Source organism: Pan paniscus, chromosome 16 (genome assembly GCF_029289425.2).
Source record: "Pan paniscus chromosome 16, NHGRI_mPanPan1-v2.0_pri, whole genome shotgun sequence".
In the NCBI taxonomy this organism is placed as follows: Eukaryota; Metazoa; Chordata; class Mammalia; order Primates; family Hominidae; genus Pan; species Pan paniscus.
Genome location: NC_073265.2, coordinates 29,876,843 through 29,899,271, shown reverse-complemented (window position 1 = coordinate 29,899,271; position 22,429 = coordinate 29,876,843). Strand labels below are relative to the sequence as shown.

The following is a 22,429-nucleotide window of genomic DNA, read 5'->3' as shown; positions in this document are numbered from 1 at the left end:
AGGAAAACCACAGAAAGCAAGAACATACAACAGAAGGGTGAGAAACTGATCACTGAGAGCTGAGCTCTTACAATTATTAGTAGGAGTTCATTAGTGAAGTGGGGGAAAACAGCGTTCGGGCATAAGAAACATCAGCATGAAGGTGTTGAGATAGGATGAATATGGCTGAGCAGGAAACACCATGATAATTTAAGGAAATAAAAGAAGTCCACTGTGGCCAACGTGCAGAGGTAGGAAGGTAGTATGAGATAGGAAAAGGAGAAAAATTCAATTCAGGCAATGCTTCATAGGCTAGATCAAATACTTTGATCATTAGCCTAAGAGTAATAGGTGCATAGTCAGATTTTCAGTAATCACTATAGCTTCAGGGAGGAGGAGGAGAAGATCCATAAAGTCCAGTTGGAATGTTACTGTAGTCATCTAGGTTAGAGATGATTATTGACAGAACAGATGAAAAACAGTGGATGAATATTAAGAAATTAAAACCAGTAGGTTGGGCGCTGTGGTTCATGCCTGTAATCCAGCACTTTGGGAGGCCAAGGTGGGCAAATCGCTTGAAGTCAGGAGTTGAGACCAGCCTGGACAACACACATGGTGAAACCCCATCCCCACAAAATATAAAAAAATTAGCCGGGTGTGGTGGCGCATGCCTGTAATCCCAGCTACTTGGAAGGCTGAGGCAGGAGAATCACTTGAACCCAGGAGGCAGATGTTGCAGTGAGCAGAGATTGCACTACTGCACTTCAGCCTGGGTGGCAGAGTGAGACTGTCTCAAAAAAATAAATAAATAAAAATAAAAATAAATAAATAAAAACAAAAAGCATGTCTTACTGATGATTTGAATATGTACAGCGAGGGAGAAAGAGGTATAGAGGGATTCCTAAGTTTTAATTTTGGACCTGGACAGAAGGTAACGCTATTCATTGAGAAAAGAAACTTTCAAGGAGAATCAGGTTTAGAGGCCCAGAGATTGTGAAGATCCTACGTTCCAATACGGCCATGTTTGCCCATGGTTGGCCATGTTGACGCTGACTGGTTAAAGAGAAAATACCTAAAAGACACTGACAATTAGTAAACTCCAACAAAACAGCTGGGCCTCTGTCCAGTTACCATATAGTGATTTCCACCCTATATAGTGATTTTATCCTTTTAGATGATAAACCCACCTATACACACAGAACTTCCAATTAACTTGTTAGGGCCTCATTCTTTTTTTTTTTTTTTTTTGAGACAGATTTTTGCTCTGTTGCCCAGGCTGGAGTGCAGTGGCACGATCTTGGCTCACTGCAACCTCCACCTCCTGGGTTCAAATGATTCTCCTGTCTCAGCCTCCCGAGTAACTAGGATTACAGGTGCATGCCCAGCTCATTTTTTGTAGTTTTAGTAGAGACGGGGTCTCACCATGTTGGCCAGGCCGGTTTCGAACTCCTGACCTCAGATGATCCGCCCACCTCAGCCTCCCAAAGTGCTGGGAGTACAGGCGTGAGCTGCAGGGCCTCACTCTTAAGTAAAAAAAGAAAAAAAAAAAAAAAAAAAGAATCTCCAGCCATTAGGGTAAATTCTCTATTCTCTATAATGAAAGATGGAGATGAAAAGAAAGAAACTCATAGTAAATAGACATGAGTAGCATGTTTATCCATTATTTGCAGAGCAAAATTTTTATTTAATGTAATTCAACAAAGGGCAACGTTCACTAATTCCATTTTTATTTTATTCTTTACAAAATAAAATAAAATTCTATCAATAAAGTGACTGTTCTAAGACTTTCAGCAGTGCTCTCATCATGCCAATAGTTATCAGTATAGTAAAATAAAGATTTGAATCTTTAGTGAGTGTAGCCATTCATTTTTCTGTAAAAGAATTATCTCACTTTGGCTCCTTACCAACTGACTCTTCAAAGGTGATGGTGAGTTGTATCGTGTCATAAACAAAGGTGAATACAGCTTGATCATCACTCCACTCAACGACATCCCACTCAGACAAGCTGTAGAGAGATAAACAAGATTTTTAAAAAGCATTTTTAAAATTAACATAAAAGAGAACTTCTGATACCACCCAAACAATACCAACAGCAGCTGCTAATGTTTTTCCACTGGACTGGGAGAAAATATTTCAATTCATATATTGTGAATGTACAAACTTAAGCTTTTGAAATAACTAAGAACCCAATCTTGAGTTGTATATCGGAGAAACACCAAGTCTATGCAATGAAAAGTATAAAATATGGAAAAATTATAATTCCATAGTTCTTCTACTCTATTTCCAGCTTACTGTTGAGTACACTGACTCTTTTTGAAACAGCACTGTATAGGTTAAAAACAGCAACACATTAAAAATACCTCAATTGCTCCGATCGGTTTAAACAACCACAAGGTACAGAATAAAACACAAACAAATGATGCCTGCATTTCCTTACCTCAACTGATCCAGTAGCTCTTCAGTTCTATTTCTTTGTTTTTGCATAAAGTCTATTTGAGCAAGGGTCTGCTCTTTTTGTACCTCCAGTTCTAAGAGATTTCTGCAAATAAAAGCAGGTATTCAGAGAGATAAGGCTTTTGTTAGAGAATTCAGACTCTATCAATATAAAAGGTTTATGATAAGAAGTCACATGCTACATGACTCCCCATTGAGGTAATAATGTTAGGTGTATGGCATCCATTTCTGCATTCTTAGTTTTTTTTTTTTTTTAATAAGCATTAATCTAGAAGTGGGTCTACCTGGGAAAGGCATAAATCATTGTTTTTCAAATTAGGATCCATGAAGATATCCTTGGGATTCACATGTTAAGATAATTTTTAAATACTACATTTTTATTTTTGATAAAAAGCAAAAATATAAAAATAAAAGCATAATGTAGATCATAAGATATACTTTAAAACTGAGACATGTCACAGTTTTTTTTTTTTTGCCTGTATTTGGTTTTGTTTAGTTGTTAGAGCTAAACAGAACATATCTTTGTTAATCATTTTGCTAGCATCAATTTAATTTCAGCCAAACAGTATCACCTGTCAAATTAATGTTGTCAACTAGAATTTTAGTGGCTTTGTCATTATTTCTATTTACTTTCTTTTACACTTACAGTTGAATAAGATTCATAGGCCTAAAAAATATATACTTCATTTTATACTTGTTTATATTTACATTTATTAAACAAAAAGGATACTGGTAGTATTCAAGCTTGAGAAACACTGTTGTGGATAAATGCCCTGTAAACAATAAGTGCTTCAAAACTACTGTTGACTAAGATGGACTCTAGGTTTCCATTCAAAGTGGAGAAGCCCTGAGTCAGCCTCAATCAAGACTCATGTCCCCAAATCCTGTCAGTCTCTGGAGGCAGGAAGTCATCTAGTCTTCTGTAGTTTAGCATTATATTTTCTAACACTTGGATTGAAGGCTGACCTTTGAAGCTCCTCTTCTTCAGTTTTCAGCTGTTCCAATTCTTTGGAAACAGAAAAAAAAACAAAAAACAGAACAAACATATTAGAATGTTGCCATAAAAATCATCTGTTTCATTGAAAATTCTGACTTAATCTCACCAAAGTATATAAACAAACTCAGAACAGAAGGGCTTCCCCCACACCCATTTATCTCCTTAACTAATTCAATTACCTTTTTCTGCAGCTCTCATTTCAGAATCCCATTCTTCCACAGGATTGTTTTTCTCTTCATCCTCCAAGTTCTTAGTTTCTAAAGTAGACAGTATTTGTTAGAATAATTCAGTGAAAAATAGTAAAAAAAAGAAAACAAAGTAAGGAAAAAAAAGAATAATTCAATCAAAAACAATTTATTAAACAACGACAGATTGTTTCTTTGGTAGTAGGAAGTTCAGAAGTTCTAGTCTGATGGTTTCTATTTTTTTTTTTTCTGTGAAAGAGAAAGTAAGGTAGTCAACAAAGGGGTGAACTTTAGACTATGGAATTCATGTACTCATGGTCAATTCAGTGCAAAAAACATGTACTAGGCACTTACTCTGTATGAAATATAGTCCTAGGGACTCTGAAGGAGATGGAGAAAAAGAGCTGATTCCTGCCTCCACAGAGCTTATAATTTAATCAGGAAGATAAACTATACAAAATAACTATAATACAAGTAGATGTGATGGGTAATATAAGAAGTACTAACAAAAGAGCCATGAGAGCTCAAGGAAAAGAGACTACTTTCTTTGGTGAAAAACAGAAAGAGAACGTAGTATGTAGTAGCAAAGACCAAAGTAGAAATGATCAGGCTAGTGGCATGTGCCTATAGTCCCAACTACTCAGGAGGCTGAGGAAGGAGGATTCCTTGAGCCCAGGAGTTTGAAGCTGCAGTCAGCTATGATCATGCCACTGCACCCCAGCCTGGGCAACAGAGTGAGACTCTGCCTCTCTTTTTTTTTTTTTAAATAAAAGAAAAAGGCAGGCGTAATGGCTGATGCCTGTAATCCTAGCACTTTGGGAGGCTGAGATGGGCAGATCACTTGAGGTCAGGAGTTGAGACCAGCCTGGCCAAGATGGTGAAACACCATCTCTACTAAAAATACAAAAATTAGCTGGGGGTGGTGGTGCATGCCTGTAATCCCAGCTACTTGGGAGGCTGAGGCACAAGGATTGCTTGAATCCAGGAGGCAGAGGTTGCAGTGAGCAGAGATCATGCCACTGCACTCCAGCCTGGGTGACAGAGAGAGATTCTGTCTCAAAAAAGTGGCAGAACTGCATAAAAATAGCAATGTTTGGTTGGAATTTAAGAGGTGTATGGGAGTAGTAACAAATCATGTAAATCTTAAAACAACTGTAGAAGATATGAAATGTCAAGCTCAGAAGTTTGGACTTTTTTTTTTTCTTTAAGCCAACCACAGAGAAAGTTAAGTTTGGGCCAGGTGCGGTGGCTTACACCCATAATCCCAGCACTTTGGGAGGCCGAGGCGGGCGGATCACCTGAGGTCGGGAGTTCGAGATCAGCCTGACCAACATGGAGAAACCCTGTCTCTACTAAAAATACAAAAAAAAAAAAAAAAATTAGCAGGGCCTGGTGGTGCATGCCTGTAATCCCAGCTACTCGGGAAGCTCAGGCAGGAAAATCGCTTGAATCCGGGAGGCGGAGGTTGCAGTGAGCAGAGATTGTGCCATTGACTCCAGCCTGGGTAACGAGAGTGAAATACCATCTCAAAAAAAAAAAAAAAAAAAAGAAAGTTAAGTTTGGACTTTATAATAAATGGAAAGACAGAAGTTTTTCAGAGGAGTAACATTAATGAAAACTGTCTTTCATAATTATTAATCTGGCAGCAATGTGCAGGTTGGAATGGAAGAAGGTGGAATAATGGTAAGAATGTATAAAGATTAGTTAGAAGACTGAAATAGCACATTTCAGAATTAAGGTGTGCCTTAATAGGAAAGGAAAATAAACACATCAGATGCTGAAGCTGCCAATGACAGGACTTGTTAAGAGAGCCTCAAAGACAATGAAAGTATTGAGCTTTTACAATGTATAAGAATTGTGACTGCTATAAATAAAGATGAGAAACATCATAAGAGAGAACAAGTTTCTGGATTTTATTTTTGAGCTCGGAGAATATATTTAAATTTATTTATTTAGTTCGCTCTGTTGCACAGGCTGGAGTGCAGTGGTGTGATCTTGCCTCACTGTAGTCTTGACCTCCTGGGCTCAAGAGATCTTCCTGCCTCAGCCTCCCAAGTAGCTAGGACTACAGGTATGTGCCACCACGCTGAGCTAATCTCTTGTTTTTTGTAGAGATAGTGCCTCACTCTGTTGCCCAGGCTGTATTCACAGTTTAAGGTGTTTTAGGATATTTTTTGCATACAGGTTCAGAAGGAAGCTAGAAATTGAGTCTAGAATTCAAGAAAGAGAGGCTAAAGACGCCCTCACCTGAAATGATTATAAGCTACTTTAGGGCAAAATCTGTGTCTTAAATATTTTTATTTATTTTCTGATACTAAGCACAGTATCTGGTATGCAGTATATGCTCAAAAAATGCTTGAGGAATTTAAATTTGGGAATCAGTCACATAATTATTAAGGCACACGAAAGCACTAGGGGAGAGAATATAGAAAAGAACAGATGATAAAATCTAAATCCCCACAAGGGATCAGTTAGAGAAAGAGAGGCCAACAGAGAAGCTGGATTGAGCAGCCAGGAGAAAACAACTGGGTCAAGATAGTGCATTATCACAGAGATTAAGGGAGATGAACATTTCAGGAAGAAAAGAACGGTCATCAGTGTCAAATGCTGAAAGAGGTCAAAATGGCTAAGGACTGAGAAGAACAAAATTTGATGACTATGCAGAATTATGTGATCTTTGAGAAAGGAGTTTCAGGAGAGTAACTCTAAAAAGTTGGGATTATGAAAGACCAAACTGAAAGGATAGACGGTTTTCAAACTGAGATAAATTCATCTATTAAAAAACACAAAATTACAGTCTGGGTTATCTTGAGCAGCTCTTGATTGTATTATGGATGACTATAGTAAAGGAACTTTAATTTGCTCTAATTTATTTATTTATTTATTTTATTATTATTTTTTTTGAGATGGAGTCTCGCTCTGTCACCCAGGCTGGAGTGCAGTGGCGCAATCTTGGCTCACTACAACCTGCACATCCTGGGTTCAAACTATTCTCCTGCCTCAGCCTCCCGAGTAGCTGGAGTACAGGCGCCTGTCACCACGCCCAGCTAATTTTAAAATTTTTAGTAGAGATGGGGTTTCACCATGTTGGCCAGGCTGGTCTCGAACTCCTGACCTCAGGTGATCTGCCCGGCTCGGCCTCCCAAAGTGCTGGGATTACAGGCGTGAGCCACTGCGCCCGGCCAATTTACTCTAATTTAATATCTCAAGTTGCTAATACAAGTCTTCAATATCGTGGTACCAACATTCTCTACTGTAGGAGAGCATTTAGATAAAATTAAATTTTCTTTTGGAAAAGTATTTAAAATACTTTACCTGTTTCCATCTCAGTGAGGCAGTTATCGATCTTCTTAAGTATTTTATCCATCTCATCTATCTTTATTTGAAGTTTCTCCCTCTCATTCTAAATACAAAAGATTATAGACTGTCAAGTTAAACCTCTAAAGAAAATATATTATAAATGGTTCTAACTGCTCACATAATCGCTCTATCATGATCACAAACAGGCAAATCTTTTTTTTTTTTTTTTTTTTTTTGAGGCGGAGTCTCATTCTGTCACCCAGGCTGGAGTGCAGTGGTGCCATCTGGGCTCATTGCAAGCTCCGCCTCCCAGGTTCATGCCATTCTCCTGCCTCAGCCTCCTGATTAGCTGGGACTACAGGTGCCTGCCACCATGCCTGGCTAATTTTTTGTATTTTTAGTAGAGACAGGGTTTCACCGTGTTAGCCAGGATGGTCTCGATCTCCCGACCTCGTGATCCACCCGCCTCGGCCTCCCAAAGTGCTGGGATTACAGGTGTGAGCCACCGCGCCCAGCCTACAAACAGGCAAATCTTAAAATGAAGGTCAAAGCTTTAGGTTGGAACTTAAAAAATAAAAGTAAATTTTATTAAAATAAGTTTTAGCCAAAAGAACTCTGGAAAATAAAATGTTTATTTTATAAATTTAATAAAATATTTTATTAAAAGAAAATGAAATAATTTAAAAAGCATATTGACATAAAACTAATTCTGGTACTTTATTTTAGCATTTCTATAGGTGTTCCATGGAATACAATATATTAATATTTATTACTTAAAAACATTTCTATGATAAACTAAACATAGGAAACAGTGGTCAAAAAGAATTACAGCATTTATGCTTAGACTTTAAAAAATTATATTTCTCTGAAAGGGCATATTGCTTGCAACATTTCCCATACTTACTTGCCAATGGAAAGTTTTTTTATGCAGAGCCTTTTAAAAAAGCTAATCATTTTGGGAAATGCTACTTTAAACACATGTGCATACATATACAGCTTAGTATGGACTATGAAGAAGATAATACTATGGTATAGTCCTTAGCAATGGGAGACCAGAATCCTATGTATTTTATTTCAGTATGTATGATGGATAATAGCATTTGAGATGAGACATAGGCCCACATTAGTAATTATATTCCAGTATTACTCAAGATGTCAGGATTTGCCACTTTTGACAAATTGAAACTTACCTCTTAATTGTAAGTTTTTGCCCAAGTCTTATTCACATGTCTTCTAAGGAAGATTCTTCATATTCTATAACCACTAGAAAGTAATTTTAATATCTCTCTCTTTCTATGATATTAACTGTCTCAAATTACCTGAGCTGACTGCACCAGCTTGCCATACAGAGCCACTTTTCCTTGGTGAGTGAAGACTTTAGTCATCTTGGTAAAACATGACTTTATTTTGTTAAGATAAATTCCAAAGGCCTTCAGCTGGAAGGGAAAGTTATAGAGAACACTGTACTAAAACAAACGAGTCAGAAGAGGTAAATGGTCTAGGAAGGCTAGGCTTTGCCTATCCTAAGGCAGGATATTTGTCATTTGCAAATTTAATTCCATATAATTGTCTAAGACCAGAAAAAAGATTTCCGTTTTGATTCCTGCCTTTAATTCACTTATTCATATTATGAATTAGAAAATGACAGGCTCTTAGTTAATGAAACTTTTTAATATATTAGGGCGCATATAAAATGGGTTGCTTGCTATTTAATCAATTAAAGTAAATCTTTTCTTCGTCTAAATCTAAGCGAAAGGCAAATAGCAAGGAGGGAACTCTAAATAAACTTCAACTATATTTCATATATTAAATTGATCATCTCAGGTTTGAAAAGATTATATATTAACAATTGTGTATAATTAAATAAGACCTTGGTACCACATTACACTTAAAAAATAAGTTAAATAACTCATCACTATGACCAAGTAACAGTTACTCATTTCACAATAAACATCGTTCAGAATGTCTTCACTGATTCTCATTCAGAAAATGAGACAAAAGTACCTCTTTGTCAGAGCAGTGTCTCATTTTTTCCCACAGGTTCTTATTTATATCAGCCAACAGCTTATCTTGGTTCGATGCAGAAAGCTTTAATCTAAAATACGGAAAAGTTAATTAGCACTGTAGGGAAAAGAAAGAGATCAGACTGTTACTGTGTCTATGTAGAAAGGAAAGACATAAGAGACTCCATTTGGAAAAAGACCTGTACTTTGAACAACTGTTTTGCTGAGATGTTGTTAATTTGTAGCTTTGCCCCAGCCACTTTGCCCCAACCTGAAGCTCACAAAAACATGTGTTGTATGAAATCAAGGTTTAAGGGATCTAGGGCTGTGCAGGACGTACCTTGTTGACAAAATGTTTACAAGCAGTATACTTGGTAAAAGTCATCGCTATTCTCTAGTCTCAATAAACCAGGGGCACAATGCACTGCGGAAGGCCGCAGGGACCTCTGCCCTTGAAAGCAGGGTATTGTCCAAGTTTTCTCCCCATGTGATAGTCTGAAATATGGCCTCGTGGGATGAGAAAGACCTGACTGTCCCCCAGCCCGACACCCGTAAATGGTCTGTGCTGAGGTGGATTAGTAAAAGAGGAAAGCCTCTTGCAGTTGAGATAGAGGAAGGCCACTGTCTCCTGCCTGCCCATGGGAACTGAATGTCTTTGTATAAAACCCGATTGTACATTTGTTCAATTCTGAGATAGGAGAAAAACCGCCCTATGGTGGGAGGCGAGACATGTTTGCAGCAATGCTGCCTTGTTATTCTTTACTCCACTGAGATGTTTGAGTGGAGAGAAACATAAATCTGGCTTACGTGTACATCCAGTCACCATACCTTCTCTTAAACTTAACTATGACGTAGATTCTATTGCTTACATGTTTTTGTCCTTATTATCACCCTGCTCTCCTACTACATTCCTTCTTGCTGAAATAATGAAGATAATAATCAATAAAAACTGAGGGAACTCAGAGACCGGTGCCAGTGCAGGTCCTTGGTATGCTGAGCGCCAGTCCCCTGGGCCCACTGTTGTTTCTCTATACTTTGTCTCTGTGTCTTATTTCTTTTCTCAGTCTCTCGTCCCATCCGACTAGAAATACCCACAAGTGTGGAGGGGCAGGCCACCCCTTCAAGCATAGGGTTCAGAAGCCAGCTTGAATGAACCAGCTCAGATCTACAATCATGCTTAATTTAATTCTTCCTAGTTTTTTTCTACATAATAAGAAGGGAATTCATTCAAGAAAAGCCTGATTATTCACTTGAAGAATAGCAGTTCAAGAATGTCATACATCAAAAAAACTTCTATCACTAACAGAATTCTCAACTCAACGTACCAACTTGTTCCAATGTGAAACATTTCGCTTATAAAGAATCCTAAGGTCTGTCAATGATCGCTGCTATAAAGTTGTAGCTATTATTATTTTATTTTTTTGAGACGGAGTCTCACCCTGTTGCCAGGCTGCCAGGCTGGAGTGCAATGGCGCAATCTTGGCTCACTGCAATCTCCACCTTCTGGGTTCAAGCAATTCTCTTGCCTTAGCCTCCCGAGTAGCTAGGACTACAGGCGCGTGCCACCACGCCCAGCTAATTTTTTTGTGTATTATTTTAATAAAAGTTCCCGGCCAGGCGCGGTGGTTCACGCCTGTAATCCCAGGACTTTGGGAGGCTAGGGCAGGTGGATCACGGGGTCAGGAGATCGAGACCATCCTGGCTAATACGGTGAAACCTCGTCTCTATTAAAAATACAAAAAATTAGCCAGGCATGGTGGCGGGTGCCTGTAGTAGTAGAGGTTGAGGCAGGAGAATGGCGTCAACCCAGGAGGCAGAGTTCTCAGTAAGCCGAGATCGCGCCTGGGTGACAGAGTGAGGCTCTGTCTCAAAAATAAAAATAAAAAATAAAATAAAAGTTTCCAATTCAGTTCAAAGGCTTATTTCACATTTTTAGAATAGCATCTATAAAAGCAGCAAAGTTATGATAGTCTCAATATATATTAGTCTTTTGTTAATAAATGGAGAAAATAAATTTCTAACAGAGATAGAATATCTCTTGTAGAGGATATATGCAGGCACACAGATGCAAAATCAAACAGTAAAGCACAACTAAACCTACCGCTCATTGAGTGTAAGATCCTGTTTCATTCAAAATAAACATTCTCAGCTGGTGTGGTGGTTCACGCCTGTAATCCCAGCACTTTGGGAGGCCGAGGTGGGTAGATCACTTGAGGTCAGGAGTTCAGGACCAGCCTGGCCAACATGGTGAAACCCCATCTCTACTAAAAATACAAAAATTAGCCTGGCATGTTGGTGGGCACCTGTAATCCCAGCTACCCGGGAGGCTGAGGCAAGAGAATCGCCTGAACCCAGGATGCAGCGGTTGCAGTGAGCCGAGATGGCGCTACTGCACTCCAGCCTGGGCAACAGAGCGAGACTCTGTCTCAATTAAAATAAACAAAGAAACAAACAAACAAACATTCTCAGGGAAATCCTGACACAGCCAACTCTTTCCAACAACATGAAGATACAAAATTTGCCAGTTTTGTTCAGCGATGAACCCCAGTGCATAGTATAGTACCTGGCAGATGTAGGTGCTCAATAAATATTTGTTAAATGAACAGAATCAGGAAAATCTGAAATATCTTAAATTTCTGATTTTAAAACTACATAATTCTTTTTTTTTTTTTTGAGACAGAGTCTCGCTCTTTGGCCCAAGCTGCTGGAGTGCAGTGCTGCGATCTCAGCTCACTGCAAGCTCCACCTCCTGGGTTCGGCGCCATTCTCCCGCCTCAGCCTCCCGAGTAGCTGGGACTACAAGTGCCCGCCACCGCGCCCGGCTAATTTTTCGTATTTTTAGTAGCGACGGGGTTTCACTGTGTTAGCCAGGATGGTCTCGATCTCCTGACCTCGTGATCCACCTGCCTCAGCCTCCCAAAGTGCTGGGATTACAGGCGTGAGCCACTGCGCCCAGCCAAAACTACATAATTCTTTTGAAAAATGTTTAATATTCTTTTTCTTCTACTTCTAAAACCCAGATAATTCTTAAAGACTATTTTATTTCTTTTCTGTTAGATTGGTTCAAATTTAGTTGGATAGTCCCAGATAAGCATGACATAAACATTACTTTGAGTTTTAAAGTCTGATTTACCTAAGGGAATCTAGATGTATCTAATTTGTAAATCAGTCTGCAGTATTTACGTATACCATAGCAATGAGCTATCTTCTACGTAAAACCATGTTCTTTTATATATGTAAACAAGCGTAAATGTTGTAAAATTATAAACTCAAAGGTAATCTGATTTCAGGCACTATATATAGATTGAGTATCCCTTATCTGAAATGCTTGGGACCAGAAGTGTTTTGGATTTTGGACTATTTGGATATACGAGATACCTTGCGGGTGAAACCCAAGCCTAAACGTGAAATTCATTTATGTTTCATATATACCTTGTACACATAGTTTGAGGGTAATTTTATACAATATTTTAAACAATTTTGTGCATGAAACAAAGTTTGTGTAAAGTACTTACGTATTTATGTGTGGAATTTTCCACTTGCATCATGTTGGTGGCTAAAACGTTTTGGATTTTGGAGCATTTCAGATTTCCGATTTCCAGATTAAGGTTACTCAACTTGCATAAATCTCTAAAGGATATTTTCTTTTGAAGGTGTTCTCTAGCAATCAACTTATGATATCATAATCTAAAAATTACTGTTTATTCTTATTAAGGACCTACCTTTTCCTAAGAATGGTATGAAAACAATTTATATACGCCATTTCTATTGTTCATATCTATTGGCTGAGTAGGTTTTATTATCCTCACTTTAAGGATTTGGAAATGAAGGTTAAATGACTTACCCAAGGTTACACAGCTAGTGTTGAAGCCAAGACTGAGCTTCAGTCTGACTATGAGGCCAAAGCTCTTTCTCCCACATCACACTGCCAATTCATGCCATCAATTTTACCCCATGCCAGCATTATTCTAATCAAAACCTTACCACACAAACTATTCACTGATCCCTCCCCTCAAAAAAACACACATAAAAATTAAAGCTTTCATACTCTTCAATCTTTTGGCGACGAGTCTCACAATCTTCTCTATAAATCTGTATCTTGGGTCGGTAAACATATTGACTTAACATCAGGTCTTCTGGAGTAGGTGGTGTGTTTACAGTAAACTGGAAAAAAAAATTCAGTCCCTGAGAACTGGTATCTTGCAGACAAAACCATATATAAGAATTAACTCAAATTTCAGAGTGCCTATTTTAAAATGTTCTACAAAGAAAAATTTGAATACTCAAGTTCATAATGCCAGTAAACAAAAAATTGGAATCTGAATTCAAGTCTCTGACTTCTAAGTCCCTTTCCCCATAGATGTTTACTGGAACTGTGGTTGTTCTTACTCACATGGGAATGACAGTAGTTTGAAAATGGCTATGCGTTAAGAAAATAAATATTACCTAAAAATTCAACTTACCAGGAACCCTTTTTAATTTTTTTTTTTTAAGCCAGTTTCCTAGTAACTATTCCCATTCTCTAGCCATAATCCTTACTCTATCCCAGGCTGAACTCAAACTTTTCTGGCACATCCTCCAATTATAAAATAAGGCAGTGAAAATTTGGTTATTTAAAAATGTTTTATAGAACTAATCCAATGGCTTTGATGTCCTTGATGCAGTATTGAAAAAATCAAGTCAGGGCCGGGCACAGTGGATCACACCTGTAATCCCAGCACTTTGGGAGGTGGCAGGCAGATCACTTGAGGTCAGGAGTTTGAGACTAGCCTGGCCAATAGGTGAAACCCTGTCTCTACTAAAAATTCAAAAATTAGCTGGGCATGGTGGCGCACACCTGTAGTCCCAGCTACTCCAGAAGCTGAAGCAGGAGAATTACTTGAGCCCAGGAGGTGTAGGCTGCAGTGAGCCAAGATTGCGCCACTGCACTCCAGCCTGGGCAACAGAGCAGGACTCCGTCTCAAAAAAAAAAAAAGAAAAAAGAAAAAAAAGAAAAAAAAGAAAAGAAAAGAAAAAAATCAAGTCAGCTCCTTATTTACAAAAATCAAACAAAACCCTACAACTGAATCTCCAACTCCCAGGCTCAAGCGATCTTCCTGCCTCATCCTCTCCAGTAGCTAGTACTACAGGTGTGTCACCACGCCTGGCTAATTTTAAAAATTTTGTAGAGATGGGGTCTTGCTATGTTGCCCTGGATAGTTTCGAATTCCTGGCCTCAAGTGATTCTCCTGCCTCAACCTCCCAAAGCACTGGGATTATAGATGTGAGCCACTGTCTCCAGCTATGACTAGCCTTTTTTTTTTTGAGATGGGGTCTAGCTGTCACCTAGGCTGCAGTGTAATGGTGTGATCACCGCTCACTGCAGCCTCAGCCTCCCGGGATCAAGCAGTCCCCCAACCTCAGCCTGCCAATTAGCTGGGACTACAGGTGCATGCGAGCCACCACGCTTGGCTAATTAAAAAAAATTTTTTTTCCTTTTTTTTTTTTTTTGAGATGAAGTTTTGCTCTTGTTGCCCAGGCTGGAGTGAAGTGGCGTGATCTCAGCTCATTGCAACCTCCACCTCGCGGCTTCAAGCGATTCTCCTGCCTCAGCCTCCACAGTAGCTGGGATTACAGGTGTGTGCCACCACGCCCGGCTACTTTTGTATCTTTAGTAGATATGGGGTTTCACCATGTTGGACAGGCTGGTCTCGAACTCCTGGCCTCAGGTGATCTGCCCACCTCGGCTTCCCAAAGTGCTGGGATTACAGACATGAGCCATCGTGCCCGGCCAAAATTTTTTTTTTTAGTTATGGGGTTTTGCTACGTTGCCCAGGCCGGTCTCAAACTCCTAGATCAAGTGATCCTCTTCCTCTGGTCTCCCAAAGTGCTGGGATTATGAGCATGAGCCACTGCACCCAGCCAAAAAAAAAAAAAAAAAAGGATTTTTAAGGCTAGAATTATACATAAAAATCAAAACTATATGTACTGGTTAAAAAAGAAATGGCAGGCCGGGTGCAGTGGCTCATGCCTGTAATCCCAGCACTTTGGGAGGCCAGGGCAGGCGGATCACCTGAGTTTGGGAGTTGGTGACCAGCCTGACCAACAATAGACAAACACTGTCTCTACTAAAAATACAAAATTAGCCGGGTGTGGTGGCGCATGCCTGTAATCCCAGCTACTCGGGAGGCTAAGGCAGGAGAATCACTTGAAATCGGGAGGCGGAGGTTGCAGTGAGCAGAGACAGTGCCATTGCACTCCAGCCTGTGCAACAAGAGCAAAACTGCGTCTCAAAAAAAAAAAAAAGAAAGAAAGAAAAAAAAGAAATGGCAGCCAGCGCGGTGGCTCACGCCTGTAATCCCAACACTTTGGGAGGCCAAGGCAGGCGGATCACCTGAGGTCAGGAGCTGAAGACAAGCCTGGCCCACCTGGCGAAACCCCACCTCTACTAAAAAATACAAAAATTAGCCAGGCGTGGTGGCGGGCACCTGTAATCCCAGCTACTTGGGGGGCTGAGGCGAGAAAATCACTTGAACCCGGGAGGCGGAGGTTGCAGTGAGCCGAGATCGCACCATTGCACTCCAGACTAGGTGACAGAGCAAGACTCCATCTCAAAAAAAAAGAAAGAAAAGAAAAAGAAATGGCAGACCTGGGCACAGTGGCTCATGCTGTAATCCCAGGAGGTTGAGGCAGGAGGATCACTTGAGACCAGCCTGAGAAACAAAGCAAGAGCTTGTCTTTAAAACAGTTTTTAAACTTTAGCTGGGCATGGTGAGGAAGTGAGACCCCATCTCTAAATAATGACAACACTAGAACCCAGATTATGTTATCCTATCCTTCCCTTCCCTTCCTTCCCCCTCCCCCTCCCTTCCCTTCCTTTCCTCCCTCCCTCTCTCTCTCTTTCTTTTGAGATGGAGTCTCACTCTGTCATCCAGGCTGGAGTGCAGTGGCGTGATCTTGGCTCACTGTAACCTCTGCCTCCTGGGTTCAAGGTTCAAGCAATTCTCCTGCCTCAGTCTCCCGAGTAGCTGGGACTACAGGCATATGCTGCCAGGCCCGGCTAATTTTTTTTGTATTTTTAGTAGAGAGAGGGTTTCACCGTGTTGCCCAGGCTGGTCTTGAACTCCTGAGCTCAGGCAATCTGCCTGCCTTGGCTTCCCAAAGTGCTGGGATTACAGGTGTGAGCCACCATGCCCAGCTAAGTATTTTGGATTTTTTTTTTCAGATTTTTGGAATATTTGCATATACATAATGACATATCTTGGGGATGGAACCTGTTTATACATGAAATTAATTTATGTTTCATATATATCTTATACTCATAGCCTGACAGTAATTTCATACAATATTTTAAATAATCTGCATGAAACAAAGCTTATATATATTGAACCATCATAAAGCAAAGGTATCACTACCTCGGCCACCCATGTGGACTATCTGTGGTTGTTCAGCATCACCACCATTCCTGACTCACAGTACATTTTAACAGCAACCCATTACATGAGGTCAGGTGTGAAATTTTCCATTTGTGGTGTCACGTCAGCACTCAAAAATTTTGGGTTTTAGAGCATTTCAGATTTATGATTTTTTGGATTAGGGATGCTCAACCTGGAGTATATCACTTCTTTACAACCTCTAATGAATTAATGGCTGCATACATGTCATCACCAGACATTATGTATTTCCTAATGGAATTACAACGATAAAGTAAACTTGGAAAAAAAAAAAAAAACGCTGTTAATCTAATCAAGCCTATATTAATTTACAAAAAAAAAAAAGGGCAGAGAAATATTTGGGTATGCACAATTAGCAACATCTGGACTGTGGTAAACTCTACAGAAAAAACTGGTTTCTTCATTAAAAGGAAGGAAGGAAAGAAAACAAGTGAAGATTAAAAAAATTTTTTAAATACCAAAAAAAAAAAAAGAAAGAAAAAAGAAAAAGAGAGATGGAAAAGGACCTTATAGATTATAAGACTAGAGAGAGATTTCAACTAATCGGCAATGTTTGAATCTCATTTGGATCCCAAGATAACAAACTGGGAAAAAAAAAAGGCATAAGACGATCAGGGAAATGTAAACATTGACTGAATAATTAACCATTTTATGGTATGATTATATTGGATATGTTTTTAAAATAAGAGTCTTCACCTTTTTTAGGGAATACATATTGAAATACTTATAGATTGATGATGCTTGGAATTTGCTTCACAATAATGGGGGGGAGGGGAAATGGAGGGTTCGGTAGAGAAAAAACAGGAGTTGATAATTTTGAGACAAGCTCTCACTCTGTTGCTCAGGCTGGAGTGCAGTGGCGCGATGTCAGCTCATGCAGCCTCCATCTCCCGGGTTCAAGTGATTCTCCCACTTCAGCCTCGCGAGTAGCTGGGACTACAGGCATGCACCACCACTCTCAGCTAATTTTAGTATTTTTTTGGTAGAGGGGGGTTTCACCATGTTGGCCAGGCTGGTCTCGAACTCCTGACCTCAAGTGATCCTCCTGCCTAGGCCTCCCAAAGTACTGGGATTACAGGTATGAGCCATAGCACCAAGACTAGAGTTGATAATTTTTGAAGTTGGGTGACAGACACACAGGGGGTTAATAAAACTATTCTCTATTTTCTGATATGTTTGAAATTTTCTATAATACTAAAATTGTTTTAAAAAGGTTTCATCATAAACTTTCATAACACATAAAGTGAAGCACAAGACCACATTCCCAGAGATCTGCCAGGAAGAAAAGTGCCAGTGAATATTAGGCTCATGCACAGCAAGCACATATTGAATGCAGTTGCCTATGCTGTATGCAGTGGGTGGATTAATTGCTGCACCTTGAATTCAGCACCACGTGTAAAGCCACCCTCCTCTCCTGGACTTACTATGATTAAGTAGTGTCCAACTTATACATAATCAGCACCTGAGAACTTCAAGCCTAGCAGGAGCACTTGCAATAATTTCTCAACCAGCTGGGTGCGGTGGCTCACGCCTGTAATCCCAGCACTTTGGGAGGCCGAGGCAGGCAGATCACCAGAGGTCAGGAGTTCGAGACCAGCCTGGTCAACATGGCGAAATCCCATGTCTACTAAAAATACAAAAATTAGCCAGGCATGGTGGTGGGTGCCTGTAATCCCCAGCTACTGGGTAGGCTGAGGCAGGGAGAATCACTTGAACCTGGGAAGTGCACTCCAGCCTGGGTGACAGAGCGAGACTCTGTCTCAAAAAAATACAAAAAACAAAAACAGATCCTCACCCTTACTAGGAGATGTGAGTTATAGTACTTTGGCCTGAGTCACTACATGAGCATGCAGGGGGTCATGGGCCTCTACAACAGCACCTTCTGCTAGTGCCGCCAACTGAGTTCCTGCAACTGTACGTATATATGGGAGGTGTGTACATGTCTATGAGGGCTGGCACACATCTCTCCCCCTGCCTCAAGAATACATTCCCCAGGTGGGTGTGGTGGCTCACACCTATAATCCCAGCACTTTGGGAAGCTGAGGCAGGCGGATCATCTGAGGTCAGGAGTTTGAGACCAGCCTGACCAACACGGGGAAACCCTGCCTCTACTAAAAATACAAAATTAGCCAGGCGTGGTGGTGTATGCCTGTAATCCTAGCTACTTGGGAGGCTGAGGCAGGAGAATCGCTTGAACCTGGGAGGTGGAGGTTGCGGTAAGCCGACATCATGCCACCGCACTCCAGCCTGGGCAAGAAGAGTGAAATTCCGTCTCAAAAAACAAATCCTGAAACAGGCCGGGCATGGTGGCTCAAGCCTGTAATCCCAGCACTTTGGGAGGCTGAGGTGGGCAGATCACGAGGTCAGGAGATCGAGACCATCCTGGCTAACACAGTGAAACCCTGTCTCTACTAAAAAAAAATACAAAAAATTAGCCGGGCATGGTGGCAGGTGCCTGTAGTCCCAGCTACTCGGGAGGCTGAGGCAGGAGAATGGCATGAACCCAGGAGGTGGAGGTTGCAGTGAGCCGAGATCGTGCCACTGCACTCCAGCCTGGATGACAAAGCGAAACTCCATCTCAAAAAAAAAAAAAAAATCCTGAAACAGATGCCCACAGCCACAAACCTCATTTTCCATGGTCCACATATAATCCATCTCTTTGGCCTTTTCCTATTTTGGGATTTTCAACTTCTTTCCTGAAGTACCCTGAACTCTCTTTCCATTTTGATAGGTTTGTTCCCAGATATATTTTCCTATCACTACCCCTCCTGACTTTAGCAAGACCTGGGAGGAAAGGGGAAGATTCATAACATCAATTTGTCAAGGATCAATTCCTAAAGCATCCTCTCCCTCCTTCACCCTGCCAACATCCTCCCTGTTCCTATCCTTCCCCTCTGCTCTCCTCTGTTTGGTCTTGGTCTCCTAATACTCTTTCTACCTTCCCTTTATAAGAAAAGTAGAAAGAGTATCAGCCCCTGGATGCACACCTAAGCTCCTTTCTCCTCCCTATCTATAGCTGAGGCAAGAGGATTCTACTGGCAGCTATCATGGTAATGAGGCTGAGGCCCAAAAGAGTTGTGTGCCCATCTTCCCAATTTCTATCCTTGATTTACCTTTCACATTCAAATATATAATTCTCCAGTAATTGATTTGTTTCTAAACAGCTTTATGGAGATATAATCCACATACAATGCAATCCATCCATTTAAGTATACAATTAAATGAATTTTAAAGTATATTCACGCACCAGGCGTGGTGGCTCATGCCTGTAATCCCAGCACTTTGGGAGGCTGAGGTGGGCGGGTCACGAGGTCAAGAGTTCGAGACCAGCCTGGCCAAAAGGGTGAAACCCTGTCTTTACTAAGAATACAAAAATTGGCCAGGTGTGGTGGCATGTGCCTGTAATCCCAGGTACTTGGGAGGCTGAGGCAGAAGAATCGCTTGAACCTGGGAGGCGGAGATTGCAGTGAGCCAAGATCATGCCACTGCACTCCAGCCTGGGCAGTAAGAGAGAAACTCCATCTCAAAACAAACAAACAAACAAACAACAACAACAACAACAACAAAAACCTAAGATACAAACACACACGTTAGCCTAGGCCTACACAGGGTCAAGATCATTAATATCACTGTCTTCCACCTCCACTTCTTGTCCTACTGGAAGGTCTTGAGAAATAATAACACCCATGGAGCTATCATCTCCTATGACAACAATGCCTTCTTTTGGAATAACTCCTGAAGGACTTGCCTGAGACTGTTTTACAGTTAACTTGTTTTATTTATAAGTTGGAGTATACTCTAAAATAACAATAAGGGCTGGGCATGGTGGCTTGCACCTGCAATCCCAGCACTTTGAGAGGCAAAATAGGATTGCTTGAGGCCAGGAATTTGAGACCAAGCCTGGTCAACATACCGAGACCCCATCTCTAAGAAATATTTAAAAATTAGCCAGGTGTGGTGGCTTGTGCATATAATCCTAGCTACTTGGGAGGCTGAGGCAAGAGAATCCCTTGAGCACAGGAGGTTGAAGCTGCAGTGAGCCAAGGTCACTGCACTCTGGCCTGGGTGACAAAGTGAGATTCTGGTTCAAAAAAATAAAATAACAATAAAGAGTATATTATAGTAAATACATAAAACAGCAACCTAATGGTCTGTTATCATTATCAAGTATTATGTTACTGTACATAATTATATGTACTACCCTTTAACAGGAATGGCAGCGCAGGTTTGTTTACATTAGCATCACCACAAACATGTGAGTAATGTGTTGTGCTACATTACAATGTCACTAGGCAATAGGAATTTTCCAGCTCCATTACAATTTTTTTTTTTTTTTTTTTTTTGAGACAGAGTTTCGCTCTGTCGCCCAGGCTGGAGCGCAGTGGCGTGACCTCAGCTCACTGCAGCCTCCGCCTCCTGGGTTCAAGCGATTCAGTAGCTGGGACTCCAGGCACACGCCATCATGCCTGGCTAACTTTTGTAATTTTTGTAGAGATGCGGTTTCACCATGTTGGCCAGGCTGGTCTCAAACTCCTGGCCTCAAATGACCCACCCGCCTTGGCCTCCCAAAGCACTGGAATTATAGGTGTGAGCCACCATGCCTGGCCTCCATAAAAATCTTATGGGACCCCCTGTGTATATGTGGTCCGTTGTTAACCAAAACGTCCTTACGCAGTACATGACTGTTCTTTGGAAAAATATCTTTTCAGATCCTTTGATCATTTTTAAATTGGGTCGTATTTTATTTATTTATTTAAATAGAGACAGAGTCTCACTATGTTTTATTTATTTATTTAAATAGAGATGGGGTCTCACTATGTTGCCCAGGCTGGTCTCAAACTCCTGAGCTCAAGCAATCCTCTAGTCTAGGCCCCTCAAAGTGCTAAGATTACAGGCATGAGCTACCAAGCCAGGCCTAAATTGGATTGTATATTTATTATTGAGTTGTAAGAGTTCTTTATATATTTTGGATAAAGCCTCTTATCAGATGTATGATTTCAACTGTTTTCTCACATTCTGTGGGTTGCCTTTTCACTTTCTTCGTTTTTTTGTGTTTTTTTTTTTTTTGAGACAGGGTCCGGCTCTATCTCCAAGGCTGGAGTGCAGTGGTACAATCTTGGCTCCTTGCAAGTTCTGCCTGCTGGGCTCAAGTCATACTCCCACTTCAGCCTCCCGCGTAACTGGGACTACAGGCACATGCTACCAGGCCTGGCTAATTATTTTATTTTGTACAGGATTTCACCTGTTGCCTGGTCTGGTCTCAAATTTCTAGGGTCAAGCAATCCTCCCGCCTCTGCCTCCCACAGTGTTGGGATTACAGATGTGAGCCATGGCACCCAACAAAAAATTATTTTAGTCTCTTTTAATCTATGAGTACGTTTTCTTTCTTAATCTTCTATATTTTAGCTTTCTCTTTTTTCATTCACTCATTTAATTAAAAGATGTGGGTGGGGGGGGGTCTCGCTATGTTGCCCAGGCTGGTCTTGAACTCTTGGTTTCAAGTGATCTTCCCTCCTCAGCCTCCCACATAGCTAGAATTACAGACACCAGCCACTGTGCACAGCTGCTTGTTTCTTAATTAGACTCTTCAGGAGTTTTCTTATTTTATTGTCTTTTCAAAGTATAGCTTTTGGATTTATTCTTTTTTTTCTTTTTTGAGATAGGGTCTTGTTCTGTTGACCAGGCTGGAGGGCAGTGGTACAATCATAGCTCACTGCAGCCTTGAACCCCTGGGCTCAAGAGATCCTCCCATGACAGCCTCCTGAGTAGTTGGGACCACAGGCACAGGCCACTATACTTGGCTAATTTTAAAATTTTCTGTAGAAACAGGGTCTCCCTATTTTCCCGAGGCTGGTCTCAAACTCCTGAGCTCAAGCATTCCTCTCGCCTTGGTCTCTCAAAGTGCTGAAATTACAGGTATGAGCCACCATGCCTGGCCTGGATTTATCCTTTCCAACAATTTTTGTTTTCTATTTCATTAGCTCTACTTTTTACCTATATTAATTCTATCTTCCTATCTTTTTTGTGGATATTATGAGTATTAATATCTTGGCTGGGCACGGTGGCTCATGCCTGTAA

At 40.6% G+C, this 22,429-nt stretch overlaps 1 protein-coding gene across 1 annotated transcript in view; it reads right to left on the bottom strand.

The window, feature by feature from the left end:
- Positions 1-22,429, bottom strand: part of KNL1 (kinetochore scaffold 1) — a 70,415-nt gene that overhangs the window by 10,374 nt on the left and 37,612 nt on the right. Inside the window, exons 14-21 of the mRNA XM_034938545.3 lie at positions 12,967-13,082; positions 8,920-9,010; positions 8,235-8,351; positions 6,931-7,018; positions 3,610-3,687; positions 3,400-3,439; positions 2,417-2,518; positions 1,884-1,984 (exon numbers count right to left, since the gene is read on the bottom strand). Coding sequence (XP_034794436.2) covers positions 1,884-1,984; positions 2,417-2,518; positions 3,400-3,439; positions 3,610-3,687; positions 6,931-7,018; positions 8,235-8,351; positions 8,920-9,010; positions 12,967-13,082 — 733 coding nt within the window. The remainder of the gene's footprint in view (positions 1-1,883; positions 1,985-2,416; positions 2,519-3,399; positions 3,440-3,609; positions 3,688-6,930; positions 7,019-8,234; positions 8,352-8,919; positions 9,011-12,966; positions 13,083-22,429) is intronic.